Consider the following 15,402-nt stretch of genomic DNA (forward strand, 5'->3'; position numbering starts at 1 on the left):
AGCGAACAGGCAGCTTTCTCCAGGCAGACAGTTTGTTCCTGGCAGTCTTTCCTGAGAGTTCACTGAAGGGGAAACAAATTTGCTGCCGCTCTGGTCAAAATGTTAACCACTTCGAGCGTTGCTACGTCATGTTGGTGTCTGCTGTTTTCAAACTCTTGCCTTGCCCTTGTAGTTGGAAGTTACGTGAGAGCTTTTTAATTGTCATCAGAATAACTGCATGTGGGGTGGTCATGGCTTGTTGCATGGTCTTTCTAGAAAACTATGGGCGCCCACGTGGGGGTTGGAGAAACGAATGGCTTCTGTTTTCATTCGCTCGGTTTGTGAAGGGCACTTGTGTTCTGTTCCTAGCATGGTAGTGTGTGTTCCTAACGCATGCGTTTCGCTGCCTCTCGGGTTAAGAAGATCCGATTTCTTTCCAACATTGCTGCATTTGTCATGTCTCCATATCCTAATGCTTCCATAAATCCAGTCTCTCCATTATGTGGAATATCAGTCGTGGGTTTAAGTTTGCACATGACGTTGAGGACAGACAGATGGAAGGTAAGCTAGGAAAATGATTTAGAAGTGGAGGGGAATACCTCTCACGCTGTGTGAGGGTTCAGTTCGCTTCGAGCCAGGGAAGCATAATAGAGACACTCTGGTGGTTATACTTGATTGTTAAATGCCTGCATGGGAATAATTTGGATATAATTTGGAAATAATTTGGACGTCTGGCTTTTAATTCCCCTTTCCTTCTCGATTTTTAAAGCCTGGACAGCTTACCTGGTATCCACGCCATCATGATTTCCGATTTCGAAACTGGACGTGTATAAACTCCACCTGGCCTCATGGCAACTGAACCCTTCACTAGCTGTGCATGAGTAGAACTAGCTGTCTAGTTCTGGATTTTTCTCTGGTTGTATGGAGTAGCACAAGGGCACTGTTTGTTAAGGGCTGCATTATTCTCTGATGGGTCTATGTGTAGCTAGACGCCCCCGCCACCCTGAAAGCATTAGTAGAACTCATGTCCCAAATTTCAGACTCTCTCCAGTTCCTCTGTACTCCCCAAGGCAAATATGTACTTTTCACTATTTACAAATCAGTGTCGAAAAGCAAGACAGGCTCAAAATCAATTTGGAAAGAACCACATTTGAAACCAACATGTAAGTCATGTAGTGTAACTCAGATCTCGTGCTTCTCCACATAACCCACGGGGTGGTTTTCTGGTTCGTGGCCTGTAAGCTGGATGTTGATGGTGATTATTTTCAGGTAACTCTGGCAGCCAACGGAAAGTCAGCCGACGGCGGTGTTGAGGAAGAACCTTGGAAGCGTGAAAAATAAGGATATGACTCTCAGCAAATTCTTGAATAAACTCCCCAGCTTATCTTATGGTAAAAGAGAGTTCAAAACAAGCTTTCTTTAAAAAGAAAAAAAGATGCATTTATTTCTGTGTTTACTTAATCCGTTAGCCGAGGCTTCGAGGATCTGTTGTGAGTCAGTGATAGGCACGGTGCTGTGTGTTCGCCAAGTCATGCTTCGTAACCGTCTCGTTTTCTCGCCCGTATTATTGTTTGGATGGATGCTGCTGGAGGAACCAGTTGGAACTGAACGCGCATTCTTGCCGGCTTCCCTTTTCTCTCTAAATGCAGAGCCGTGGGCGCTCTTTTCCCCGGGGGATACGACTAACGCAATGTGGTGCACTCCGGGGATTTGGGATGACGAGCAGACACTCAGCGTGTGATCCCGTCAAGTGTTTTTCATGCTTCCGCTTCGTTACGCGCAAGAGATTCTGTTAGAAGCCTCTAGAAGTTAATTCTCTTGAAATGTCTTGTAGAGTTTGCCCATGTGTTGATTAAAAGCAAATACCTGCCTTAGGGAACTCTGATGATCTAGCTTATATATATATATATATATATATATATATATATATATATACACTCTTGAAACGAAGTATTTCAAAGAAAATTCTAGTGGGCACTGTGCTCCTCGCGACAATTGATCACGGAACCCGCTGAGTTTCTGCTCCACCCTTACCTAGTCTGTGGCAATAGTTATTGACATTTCAAAGTATGTTTCATAATTTGCTCCAAATTTGATAATGGATTAGCATGTAATTTGCACATAGCCGCTGTACATATTGACAAAAGTAAGAGAGCACAGCCAACGCAGACTTGAACCAGATTCAAACAATCCAATTTGTTTGGGTTTGGTTTGCATTCACCTGACATAGTGAAATCAAGTGAGATTATTTGATTTATGCTTTCCTTTCTTTGCTTCAGCCCTCAAATACTTGTTTGGGTTTCTAACCAAGAAAAAAAAAAAAAGGCATTTTTAATCCCCAAATTATTTCAGTTATAGCCTCATTAACCTGGAAGACCTAATCATTTTACTCTCCTCACACATGGAGGACAGTTATGTTGGCTATGCCTCTTTTAACACCACCTCTTGATGAGAGCAAAACACTGTCATTGATCGAATGTGTAGAAAGCTTTTGGTACTATTCTCTCAAAGCACATAAAACCAGGTACAGGGCACAGTTGAAAGCAGGGTCCGTCTTCTTCCCTAGTCTTCTCTGTAGCAAGGAACAGAAAACAAGCATGGGCAAATCCCTATAAAGGTGACATTCCTGTGGCAAAGTCAAGGCAGCCTTGAGCCCTGAATTGGGAGCAAATGATGACTCCTTCCAGCTTCACAGACGGAATCTTTTCAAGGCTGTCACAGTTTGAGGGAGTCAGTAATACAAATGGATTAGCACAGTGCCTTGTATGCCACAGGCACCCAATGACTCCGGATGATAGATCGTGCAAGCTAAATCTGTTGATGTCGCTACTATCCTTTTCCCGTTGAATAACTCACAGTATTTTCCTAAGGTTGCTGGCTTTGGGAGTCTGCTGGGAACTTGAACGTGAATCACTGAGAAGTAAAGTACACTTGACTAACTCTGAAGAGTGTGTAGAAGCTGGGTCCACACGTAGGAATCGGGTGGTCATCAGAGGCCAGCAGATGGGTGCTGGGGTATACGTGAGTAGTCGTAGAGTTCAAATTCTTTGGGGAGAAGGGGTGATAGACATCCCATACGCTTTATTACCTATTCCTGATGACTTTTCTTTTCCAAACCAGACACCTTTGGAACATACAAGAGACGTGAGCTTCCAATTGCTTTTGTCTCTGAAACCCTTGTTATTTTTGGATAAGGATCACTATTGAGCAGTATTAAGCAGCTTTTTGCCTTTAAAAAAAATTGCCATTGGTTCTTCATTTTCATTAGATGGACAGTTGACTGGGTGGCCAAGGACGTGCTGAAATGTAGTAGTGGAAAATGCATCCTTTAGAGCAGATATTGTGGGTCAAGGGGACAGTTCCTGGATTTAGCTATGAAACTGTTATGGATTGTCTTTAAGTGGTGCTCCCGAGAGCTTTTTTATGGCGAAGAGAAGGATCTAGGCAAGGCAGCGAGGAGTTTGTGGGTTTTGCCGTTCAAGGCCAGGTTAGCACTCGTACACGCTGACATGTTTCCCGAAAGAGTGGTCTCAGGATTGTCTTCCCAAGACTCTGCCTAAATGTCTTCCTGCCTTGCTTTGTCGTCAGCATTTTCCTACTTATCCTATGAATACATAAGGGGACAATGATTCAGGAGAAACAAGGTGTATGCTTAGCAAAGCAGGTTTTCCTGGTTTTAGACTACATGTAACAAATTTCATGAGAATATGCTTAGGAAATCACATTCATCTGGAAATTCGACAAATCACATTAAAAATGAATAATCTGTCAAGTTCAGGACTAAGCTGAAAATCCAGGATGTATGTAGAGCTGACGTATGACTGTGTTCTCTATTTTTTTAGGTCTCATTCATTCTTCTTATGCCATGCCCATTTGGGCTTTCCTTGCCCATCATGTGTGCCATGAACAGAACAAACAGATCCATAGTATACCTCCAAGACACTTTTTCTAAATAAGATGTGTATAATCTGTCAGTTATATGCATAGATTTATATTAATAGGTTCAACACAGATATAAATGCTTATAACAGTCCATTAATATTTGATGATGCATAAAAGCTATATGCAGACACAGCAGGCCAGAACCACACGCTCATCCTATGAGGTCAGTAAGTCAGGGCTTCGGCAACGCCATTTTGTTACAGACCCATTCACTCTTCTTAGGAATCCGCGTCATTTTGAGAGCAAACCAACTAACCAGACTTTTATCTTCCCCTTTACGATTTTTGCCCACTGGGAAACCCAAGTAGAATCATCATGTACTTACTAACTACAATGCAAAGAGCCAAATCCAGTCAGCAAGAAGAATGGCTTATCTCTCAAGGTGGGATCTTTGAGGATGTGCCTCCCATATAGAGTATCAAAGAACCAAGGCAATCGTGTAGATTATGTAGATCTTCAATATGGACTTCAAGTAATAAGATCTGAACCAAGTAGATGTCAGATTGAATTATTCACTTCCTGTTGTGTGTGGAAACACAGTCTAGGGTCTCATTGCCTGCAGAAGTTACCTTGTCCGTAAAAGACAAGTATGTGCTTCTCCCCTGCAACTGCTGGTCAGCTGATTTGCTTCTCCCCTGCAACTACTCGTCAGCAGAAAGAAAGGGTACCCCAATGCCTAGCTCCTGGATTTAGACTGGTGGAAACTGACAAAGGCTTCAGGGAAATTCAATTTGTGGGGAGATGTATTCCTGGTAGGAGATGTCAGGAATCCCAATGACTGGTTGATTAGAGGGCCTCGGGTTATTTCCAACCTTGCATGGGGAAGTGGGTCATTTGGCAGTGTGTCTCATCAAGAAACCCTTTTGGAGTTGGGTAACTCATCTGCCAGGTTTCTGAAAAGAAACCCAATCCTGCCATGTTTTTGCAACTGTCCCGCTTCCTTTAGTTTTTAGTACAATATTTTACTTTTGTCAGGATTACGGGTTCTGTCTGTGCTGTATTTCCCAGGAAATACAGCAGTAAGTCCAAACAGGTACGCACATGCTCAGAGAGAATTCTTCCATAGTTCAGACTCTTGAGGAGCAGGTCTTTGTAGCCCTTGCTTGGCTTTATGGCTAAAAGTGCTCAGCAGTTACACCCAGTGGAGGTGGCTCTTCTGTGCTGCTTTTTAATTCTTAGGGCCATATAGTTGGTTTTACTCTTCTTATTCTCCAAATAAACTCATTCCAAGCCAAGCAAATGGACCAATGATAGATTTTTTTCAGTTGTCGTAATACTTGCTCTTGGAATATTTGGGTCACAATAAGTATACTCTTAACCCCCATCACCTGTTTCACACACACCCCATCTCCCCTCTAGTGACCACAGGTCTGTTCTCTATATTCAAAATTCTGGTTTTTTTTTTTTTTTTTTTTTGTCTGTCTCTCTTTTCTTTCTTCATTTGTTTCTTAAATTTGACATATGAGTGAAATCCTATGGTATTTGTCTGTCTCTGACTTATTTCACTTAGCATTATACTCTCTCTGAGAACATAAAAAGATTAAGCAAAGAGCCTGAAGAAATTCTGAAGTGAGAGTTTTGTAAATCTAGTTGTCAGAGATCAATGGTCTCCGTATCTCCGGTGCCCTCTGGTTAAAACTTAGGATATGGGCCGTTGAGCACCACCCCAGGCAGGTGCCCTATCGGCAGACTGTTCTCCTTAGGTGGAGCAAGTCCAAAGCTTCTCATGCAACAGTAGCTTATGGTTTTCCCAAAAGGAAAACCCAAGGCCCCACCCTTCCTCCTCCTTTCTTATTCCACCTGCCATCGTTGCTGCTTAAGAGACAATTAAGTAGAAGCTCACATGTGTCAGTGCAAGAGTTGGCTTTAGAAAAGATGGCAAGGAATCTTATTTGGACACTATCCCATTGCATAGCATAGCACAACAAATTCAGGTAATGACATAGGGATGATGAGAAATGACCCAATTGGGTACAGGAAACATTTGACTTGGATGGTGCCAGTTTGTAGCTGTATAACTTACACAAGTCACTTTATGCCCAAACCTCATTCCTTCCCATATGTAAAGTGAAGGGGTTGGCTTAAGTGATTAAAACCCTCTTCCAGTCCTGAGAATCCGTGATATTATGATCTCTGCTTTAATTTCTTATTTTATTAGAGGCTTACTATTATAAAATATGACTTACGTATCATTTAAGTCGGAGTGGCCCTCGATGGTGAATAATCACTTTGGATCTTTTTTCATCCCCTTGGGGGGATATTAAACTCAAGCCTCTCTCTTCATTTGATGTTTTACAACAAGCTTGGAAGCTGGCCATATTAATCCACAGTTTGTGTTTTGGGATGCCAACAGACATCCTTTCACAAAACTGCCCTTTGCCTAACTCACTGTCTTCGTAGAAGTAGCGATTGAGCTCAGAGGAAACTGCTGCTTGGCCAAGGGGCAGGGTGCGTCCATAGCTTCACTCAAGGCCTTAGATCATTCCTGCTGTAGCAACAGAGCCCCTTCCAAACACCCCAAACACACGGTTTTCTCCAAACCGTCCTAATTGCCAACCCAGTATGGGAATTGGGGAGGCTTTGGCAAGTAAACTTGAACACTTTTATGAAATTTGGTGCAAGATTTACAGAATAACAGCAACCATCTGTCACTATCTTCCCTTTCTGCCTGTATGCAGTCACGCGCATCCAAGCACAGGCTGAGCCTGGGCCCAGTCCTTTCTCTGGAGAGATGAGCAGGGATATTTGAATTCACTCTCAAATTGTCCCCCTGGTTCGTTTTTATCGTGGGCACCACGTAGAAGCTCTGTCTCACAAGAGTGGAGCTGGGCTGGTTACCATTGCCCTCGTCAATACCTCAGGAATTTCTAAGGTAGGTAAAATGCATGGTCTGTCTGCAAGGTGTGTGCCACCAGCCGTGGCCTTTCAACACCCTCTTGCACTTTCTGGTACTGCTTGCAATGGGCCGCTGCCTTCATCCTCGCTCTGTGTCCAGACTTCTGCTAAATATGGAATAGGTTTGGTATTGAATGTGCTGTGAGCACCTTTATTGCCAGAGAAGACTTCAGCTCTTTAGATTTGAGGAGCCATGATGTAAGACCGGGGCTGAAAGGACGGGGTTAAGTTTTCTGTGTTGGTTTGCTTTTTACGTGCAGAAGACCGGATTGCGAGAGCAGCCAGGAAAAGGCTATTTCTTAACTGACCCAAATAAGAACCTAGAAAAGTGAGAGAAGCCCCCACGTTCTTCTTTCATTCACTCAAATTATATCCTGAATAATTACCGATGAGGTTTTTTTTTTTTTTTTTTCTGTGTCCAGCCTTGCTTCACCTTCCTACCTCCAAACCAAGTATCCATTTTTATAGTTTTATTCTTCTGATTGTTATACGGGGGCCCTTTTGTGCCGAGACTAAAGCTGATACCGAAACAGACCCCACTGCTTTGCAGAGTCGACACGTGGCCTGGAGCATGGGTAATGACAGGTCCCCAGTTTCTCCAGAGACACCCCCAACCCCTGGGTGAGTGTTGGAGCGTACCAGCTGACTGTTACCCTTGTCATCGTTCCCCATGGAGACTGGGGATGATGAAGTCAGAGCCTTGCTCCTTCTGGGGCTCCGTTTCTCCCCATGGCAACCATTCAGCCTGCCTAGAAATGGCTGTTGCCTTTGGTAGGAGAGAAATGCACACACTAGCCAAGGAAGTTGGTCTAGCACAACTCAGGTTTCTCCTCCATGGAGCGAATCCTCTGAGATGTGTGATCAGAAAGCTGGCACTCTGGTTGCTTAATACTCCGGGAGAGCAATTTTCCTTACTAGGAACTCAACGTTGGGCATCCAGATCCTTCCACAAATCACCTTAACTTCCTCTCTTCTTCCTCCCCTTTGGGAAACCTCAGCATTGCATATTCCCATGTTGCACAACACAGATCAGATTATCTGGTCGCTATAGAGATTTGTATATAAAAGACTACTTTTGTGAGGATTTTTGTATATTGTTTTTCTATTTGTTTTCTACGGCTTAAGGAGAGAGCTGGCAAACTGTGAATCTAATTTGATCTTGCTGCCAGCAGATATATTTTGGCTTCCTGGTAAGAATCGATGTTACCAGGGACAATACACTGCCCCCTGATCAGTATTCCACCCCCCAACCCCGCCCACTCACAAATTCCTCCAGCCTGATCTCACATTCTTTTTTAAACAAATCCCTGGGCTTCTTTGTTATTATTTATAAAGAGCATGAGCAAATGTATTTATAGACCTGGATACTATATGTTTACTATTGATTTAGCCTTTCATAATGTTACAGGTTTGTATCTACTCTTCATAAAGCGTAAAGAACTCAGTGTAGACTGAATTAATCTATTTAGTATCTGTAATTTTGCAGACAGATATTTTCTTATGGTATTTTCTATATGACCACATATGTAGAATTATAACTAATTAGAGCGCAAGAAGTTTCTACAGCAATTTAGAACTATCGCTTGTTTCCTGAGCATAGAGCCGCATTTGAAAAATTTAAGAATCCAATCCTTCGCGATGCGATGAGCAAAATGACCGTAAAGGACAGGGAATCACTTAAGTCTGTGAGCTGGTGAAGATATGCATTCACACAATTAGTCTTTTTAACTTGAGGAATGGTGCTAACTCATTTTTGACACCAGACCTCAGTTTTCCGGCTAAGCGTTCAAATTTTGCAACAGCAAGAAGATGAAAAACAAGGCGATAACAGTGGGACCATTTCTATATCAGAATCTCCCCTGCCTTCCCAATTATTCATGTGCATTGGCTTCGGAAACCCTCGAACAGCAGAGCTTGAGGGCAAGTGCTCGGAAGCAAATCGAGAGAGATGTGTTGCAGTTCCTTCTTGCCAAGCAAATCAGAAGTAAATGTCACATGGTTATGTGAATTGAGCACAACGTTTTCAGAAAAAAAGTTGTCAGTACCAACTACGAAGCAATAATAACTCTTACCGCTGGGGCTGGAGGTGGGGGCTTAGAGTCATACTGAAATTGTTGAGAAGCAGCCCAGGTAGATTCTGTCCTCAGGTGAATATGTAATTTCCCCAAAAGGCAAATCAGTAGCCACTGCAAAGACAAGGGGGTCTTCCTTCTGCCAAACACACCTTCTGATACGTTTGTAGGGCTAGTATTTTTGCCACGTTTAAAAAACAAAATAGTTACATAGAAAGTGTACTGGTATGTATTTAAAACGGTTCCTCATTAAGCAAACAGATTAGATGTGCCCTCAACTGGCAACGATTGTACCTGTGATTTTCAAGTACGGATAGCCGTTCAAAGCATGAAGTTCTTGTGTGTATACAGTAACACTTGGTTCGCGCATGAAAATCAGTGCCTCTGCACTTTGTGTAGCTATAATGTAGGTCTCCATGTGTAATTTCAGTGAAATGGTGTATAGATGTATTTTAATTTAATGTAAATGTTATTTTTGGCTCTTCATCTGAATGCAGTAGACATGTGGACTGGTGTTTTGAAAACCCTTCTTTTCCTTCTTAGATGCCTAGTGAATCACTTCTCCTCTTTTTAAATGTGATTTAGGGATATGTATCAGTGAAGAGCTTAGCTGTGAATCTTTTGTACCAATGATTGTTTGAAAGTCTGGGGGTCCAGCATCTTTGTAAATACGCCATTCGGAGCAAGGGAGGGCTGGAGGTGTGCCATGATTCTTAGTGAAAGGTCATCTGACTTCTGTATAATGCATGGTGAATGCAGCTGTGGAACTTCGGATTATCTAGGCTTAGGTAGGTTTAGAAGGACACTTAGCTATAGCCCTCCTTTGCTTGGCAGATTGGGCTCAGAGAGACAAAAGGTTAGTCTGCGTATGTGCATGCTAACGTCATGTCCTTAGGTAAAGGTCTGCCTCCCTGGTTGCCAAATACTGATCATGATGCTCATGACTTAAAGGTTCTGGAGAGCCTTGTCCCCCTTGGTTTCTGGAGTCAGGGTTACGGAAAGGGCATTCACTGGCTAACTTCCATGCAGGTGAAACCCCACAAAAGCACAGTCCCGGTAGCAAACTGCACAGTTGTCCGTTGAAAGAGTGCCAGAGGCACAGAAGCGGTCAGGGCACAGCTTTGAGGTTGCAGACAGGCAACTGATGAAGCACAGATCCCACATATGTGACGGGAGTGTGACCTCTACCTAATAGGCTCTGTGTGCATGTTTTCAGTGATGGAGATTAACTAATACAAATATACACTTGCCTCCTAAAACACACATTCTGTCTAATTACCACCAAATGGAATGCTCTGGAGTCGATAGTTCCTATAACCCCTTTCTTCTCTGCAAGGACAGAGAAAAATGGCCATGTGCAGTTGGGGACACTGGGTGTCCCTCTCTTTTCACAAAAGGAGTGAAGCCTAAGCAATCCCAGGAGGGCACCAAGCACATGAATTTTCAGTGGCTTCTCCAATGATTGGAGGAAGGGGAGATATATATATATATATATACATATATATATGTGTATATATATATACACACACACACATATGGTGGAACAGGCACGTTTTTCCTTGAACATGTGGCTTCTTCAACTCCTCGTCAGATTTAGGTTGGAAGCCTTGCTGAAGGAAAGCTGGCCTTTAGGCAGGATTTCCTCTGGAGATGCTTGTGTGTCCAGAATGAAAGATAATTGTTTCCCTCACATTCACAATCCCCATTGGTCTAAAGTCATGTAGCATAGAGCGTCAATAGCACGTAGAGTTTAAGGACTAATGAATGAAAAAAGATAAAAATGTCAACTAATTTTGGGGTTGTTTCTTAAATGTGGTACTAGGAGATGCCTTGTTGGCAAAGCACATTTTGGGTAGCTGAGATATTTTGTTTTCACCTCTAGCTCTCTAAGCTTTCTTACAACGTGGACTGATTACTGTAACATTTCATGTGTAAAATAACTGGATATTCTTTATATACTGGAAATGATCTGTGAATCCAATATTTCACTAAGTGTTTTAACTTTTGTGTATATATCTCTCATCAATAAATGTGGATTCCAATTTCTCTTGCTTGTTGCCTCTCCTTCACTTCCCATTTTAAACTCGTATTGGTTACATAGGAAGGGTTCCTTTTGGAGAAATTGTTCCAGTGTTCCTTTTGGAGAAGTTGTGGATTCAAAACTAAAGTGTCCAAATGAATACTTTCCAGGAAGCCGAGCTATACAGCGGAGTCACGTCTTACCTGAGGTAGTGAGTTGGACAGCAATGGTATATAATCCAAGTTTTCCCAGTGAATTAGTCAATATGGGCTATTTCCCACGTCTCAGGGCTTAAAACAAGGTTTATTTCTTAGTCATGTAGAATGCCCATCACAAGTTGTCTAGAGGACTCTGCCGTGCACCATCTTCACTGAGGGAGTCTGAGAAAGACTTGATCTCCAGGCTTCTGCAGTTGCCAACGCAGGAGAAAGGGAACATGGCCGACGTTACACTGAGTCTTAAAGCTTCTTCCCAAATGTTATGTACCTCACTTCTGTTCATATTTCAAAGGCCCGAGCAAGTCATATGGCTCTGCCTAACTTCAAGGGGGCAGGGAAGTGCAGCCTTACCAGGCGCCCAGGAAGAAAACTGGAAATGCTTGGTGAATAGCCATAAAGAATCCTTACATCATGCAGAAAGGATAGTATACAAGCATACAGTCTTTCAATAAGTCAACACTGCAAGTTTTTCTCTAGCATTGGAAAAACCATTGCTATGGAGGTAAGTAGCAAGCTTTTGACAGTCAGACTGTAGAAATTAAATGTATGGTCTTCAAAAGTAGGATCACACTCAGCGTGATGAGATTCTCACCCAGGAAAAGGTATGTGTACAGGAATGGAGACCCACCAACAGAATGGCAGGTTCTCTTTTGACACCCCAGGGCACCCACATACTGAATAAAATGGCTTAGATGAATTACCCTCTCTCATTCTTTTTGGGGATGAAAGGAAGCAAATATTTTATTTTGAATAAGTAAAATAGATATTGATACACCACAATTCTTTTTATGAATGTCAGCAGTTTGCTTAAACACCTGGTAAAAATGGACATTTCAACATACACTTTTCCTTCTTCCCTGGGAGTCAAGTATATATCACATCACATCCATATTCAAAATTGTATTAAAATCTTATTTCCAGAATGTATGCTGGTCAGTAAACTTCTGGGCTGCCATTTTGTTGTAAGATAGCAAACAGCCACAAAACACAGCTGAAGTACACATAACACTTTAGTATGGATACAATTCGGTTGGTCCTTCAAAAAAAGGGCACAGCCAGAGAGAAACTTGACTTTGCTTATTCAGGTAGTATGATCCCCATGTTCTGATTTCTTACCCTTTCTTCTGGAGCAGAGGTGTTTAATCCACCCATTGACATTGTGAAAGCCAGTTGCTTTTACTTACCACGGCAAAAAAAACCAAAAACCAAAAAACAAAAAAACCCCATATATAATTATCATGTATTATGTACAAATCACATATTATATGTAATTATAATTAATCATTATTATAATTACAATAATAATAGCTATTATTCTTTTAGGGGTAAGAATGAAAGGAGGAATTATGGACTGAGGGTTACAAGACATGAGTTCTGATCTCCATATAGTCACTAAAGTGTTGATTAGATGTGGCCAAGTCCCTTTGCAGTTTGGAAGTAATTTTGGCATATGTAAAATTAGGGCGTTGGATTAGGCAATTTCTAAACTTCTGAACTCTGAAATTTACCTATCATCCAGGTAAGTCATCATGTATGTAACTTATACCGGAGTTATAATGCCACCTGCATCGAAGCACACAAAGCCATTACCCCGTGCAAGAACATCACCAATAATTGCCCTTGGCCTTGGTGCTCCTTCTTACCCCAGTCATCCGCTTTGCTTCCCGGAGGAAATGCTCCTAGGAATTTTGTTTATCATTCCCCTGCTTTTAGAAAATGGTTTTATCTCACAGGTATGCGTGCCTAAGCAAGCTTTGCTTATTTTAAGCTTTATAAAAAGGACTACACGTAGGCTTTTTGAACATGTCTCTTTGTTACCTAATGTATTTCTAATGGTTCATTCATCGTCACTGCTGTAGAACAATACAGTATGTAAAATACGCCACATTTTGGTTTATTCACTTTCCTGCCAGTGGACATTTGCCTCATTTCCAGTTTTGTTTCTGTGTCAAACAGGGCTGCTATGAACATTCTTGTATATGTCTCCTGGGTGCATAACCTAGGAGGCTTTGACGTTTAAAAAAATTTTTTAACGTTTATTTATTTTTGAAAGAAAGAGGCAGAGTATGAGCAGGGGAGGAGCAGAGAGAGAGGGAGACACAGAATCTGAAGCAGGCTCCAGGCTCTGAGCTGCCAGCACAGAGCCCGATGCGGGGCTCGAACCCACGCACTGTGAGATCACGACCTGAGCTGAAGTTGGCTGTTTAACCAACTGAACCACCCAGGCACCCCTGACATTTTGACATATATGCTCCTAGATACAATAAAAAAAAAAGTGTGTGTGTGTGTGTGTGTGTGTGTGTGCGCGTGTGATTGGAAAGTACCTATTTGTATCTTTTCTTTGTCCATGGCTCCTTCAGTGGGCCCTCATGTGGACCACTACTGAAACCCCTGATAATCTGCACACCGCTGGCTGTTTAATGAAGCCCATCTCTCTAGCGGGAAGACTGAGGCAAATGAAGCCGGAGCATTTTTCGGAAGGGAATTTCAATTGAAAGCTGAGGCGTTCTTTCCTCAGACTCACACCATACGGCCTCTGAACACGGCTCCGATGGCAGCCAGACAGGACCCACTGAGTCTTGTCTCTTCCTGATGCATAAGGCTCTAGGCCCCTCTCCCTCCACCCAGCAGGCCGTGTGCTATGATGCGGACAGTTGTCTGACAAAAGACGTTCCAGGAAGTCACAAGAAAACTCTCCACCTACTCCCAGAACCGCTAGCAGCCCCTTTAGCTACTAAAGGAGGATTACAGTACCGTAAAGGGCAGTGGCTCTGAAAAGGATGAGCTGTGTGGCCGTCACCTGAGGCACCGAACCCCCGGGGCACCTCTTCTTCCAGGCACAGAGACGTAAACAGGAAGCCAGGACCCTGTGTTTCAAAGATTCACAGGTGACAGAGGGTTCAAGCACCTCCAGGGAAGCTTTCATGAGGACAGGAAGGCATGGGTGGAGATGCCCACACATTTGACATGGGCTGTGCAAGAATAGAAGAATGTGGAGTCCCTGGAAAAAATGCAAATTTTGTAGCTTCATACTTTTCTTCCTGGTAGTTTTAAAAGTTCAGTTCATTCGCCCACCCACTGAGGCAGTGAGAGGCCATATTTAAGTCCCATGTCCTTGTAAGAAAGACTGAATCTGGGAGTCAGCCTTAAATTCAGGAGCATTGGTTGGGTCCACACCACTTGTCCAAAAACCGTATAAAGAGAGGAAAATCATCCAATGTGAATACTGTTCTTGCTCTCAAACATTGAAAAGCAACGACTTTAAATGCTTACGAATTCCAGAAATCAGACATATAAATCATTATTGTGACCTTCCCCCCCCCCCCCCCCGCTCCCTCTTTATCAGGTCAGAATGAATACACAAAACCCTGAAATCTATTTTTGTTGGTGACTTGGGGTAATCAGATGTTAGCCTTCCAAATATTGTCTGGAAAAATCTAGGGGCCTCCAGTTAAGGAAAAAAAGGGCAAATACAGAACTGCAGTCGTCTGTGGTAGACTCTTTTTGTTGCACGACCTGGTTCTCCCGGAATTCTCCAACGGCCTCTGTCACTTCTCAGACGTGTTCCAGGCCTGGGTAACATACTGCTCACAGAGGAAGGGGCCCCAGAATTTCCACACTGCCTTCATCTGAGTGAAAAGTTCGGCTGGAACACAGTGTCCCTTCTCCGGTTGCTCCTCTGCTCATCCCAAACCTTCCTCTCATCTTGGCAAAGAGGACAGAGATCGTGCCAGACTATAAGGCCAGAAAGGTCCTCGGAGGGGGACTATTGGAAGTATAGTCCTGCCTTTTTGCAGATGAGGGAAATGCCACCCTAACGGAAAATGAACTAGGGGTAACACAATGGCAAACCAAAGTTAAACCCTGGTTCTGTATCTCTTCTAGCTATGGACCAATGGATTGTAAGGGTTCAGTCAATGATAGCTATCACCATCACTCACCATCATCATCATCATGAGGATGGCCACCCTTAACATTATCAATAACAACTTCCTAGTGACTAAGCTATTCAAAGTTCATGCTTCCTCTTTCCCACTCTGGCCTCTTTCCCAACCATATCATATGGACATAAGCGTATAACCCAGAACTCAGAGCTGGTCTTCCACAAATCTGAGCTTTTTTCATAGACCATGTCCTCTCTGACCCCAGCCGTTACTCCTTTCTTCAGCCTTTTCTGCCAGAGGGAAAGAGAGCTCTAGGGAGGTCCTCCACACCAGCAGTCCAATGTCACCTCAGCTTGCAACTCATTGATCCGAAGTAGCCACGTGGTCCCCCT

The 15,402-nt window shown here is 43.0% G+C and overlaps 1 protein-coding gene across 6 annotated transcripts in view; it reads left to right on the forward strand.

Annotated features, from left to right (window-relative positions):
* Positions 1 to 10,934, forward strand: part of SLC1A2 (solute carrier family 1 member 2) — a 149,713-nt gene extending 138,779 nt beyond the window's left edge. For all 6 annotated transcript variants that reach the window (XM_078433371.2, XM_078433372.2, XM_060606355.3 and 3 more), the window contains exon 11: positions 1,249 to 10,934. In XM_078433371.2, the coding sequence (XP_078289497.1) occupies positions 1,249 to 1,320 (72 nt within the window). In that variant the 3' untranslated portion in view covers positions 1,321 to 10,934. The remainder of the gene's footprint in view (positions 1 to 1,248) is intronic.
* Positions 10,935 to 15,402: the final 4,468 nt, after the last annotated feature.

This window comes from Panthera onca, chromosome D1 (genome assembly GCF_046562875.1).
Source record: "Panthera onca isolate mPanOnc1 chromosome D1, mPanOnc1 haplotype 2, whole genome shotgun sequence".
NCBI lineage: Eukaryota > Metazoa > Chordata > Mammalia > Carnivora > Felidae > Panthera > Panthera onca.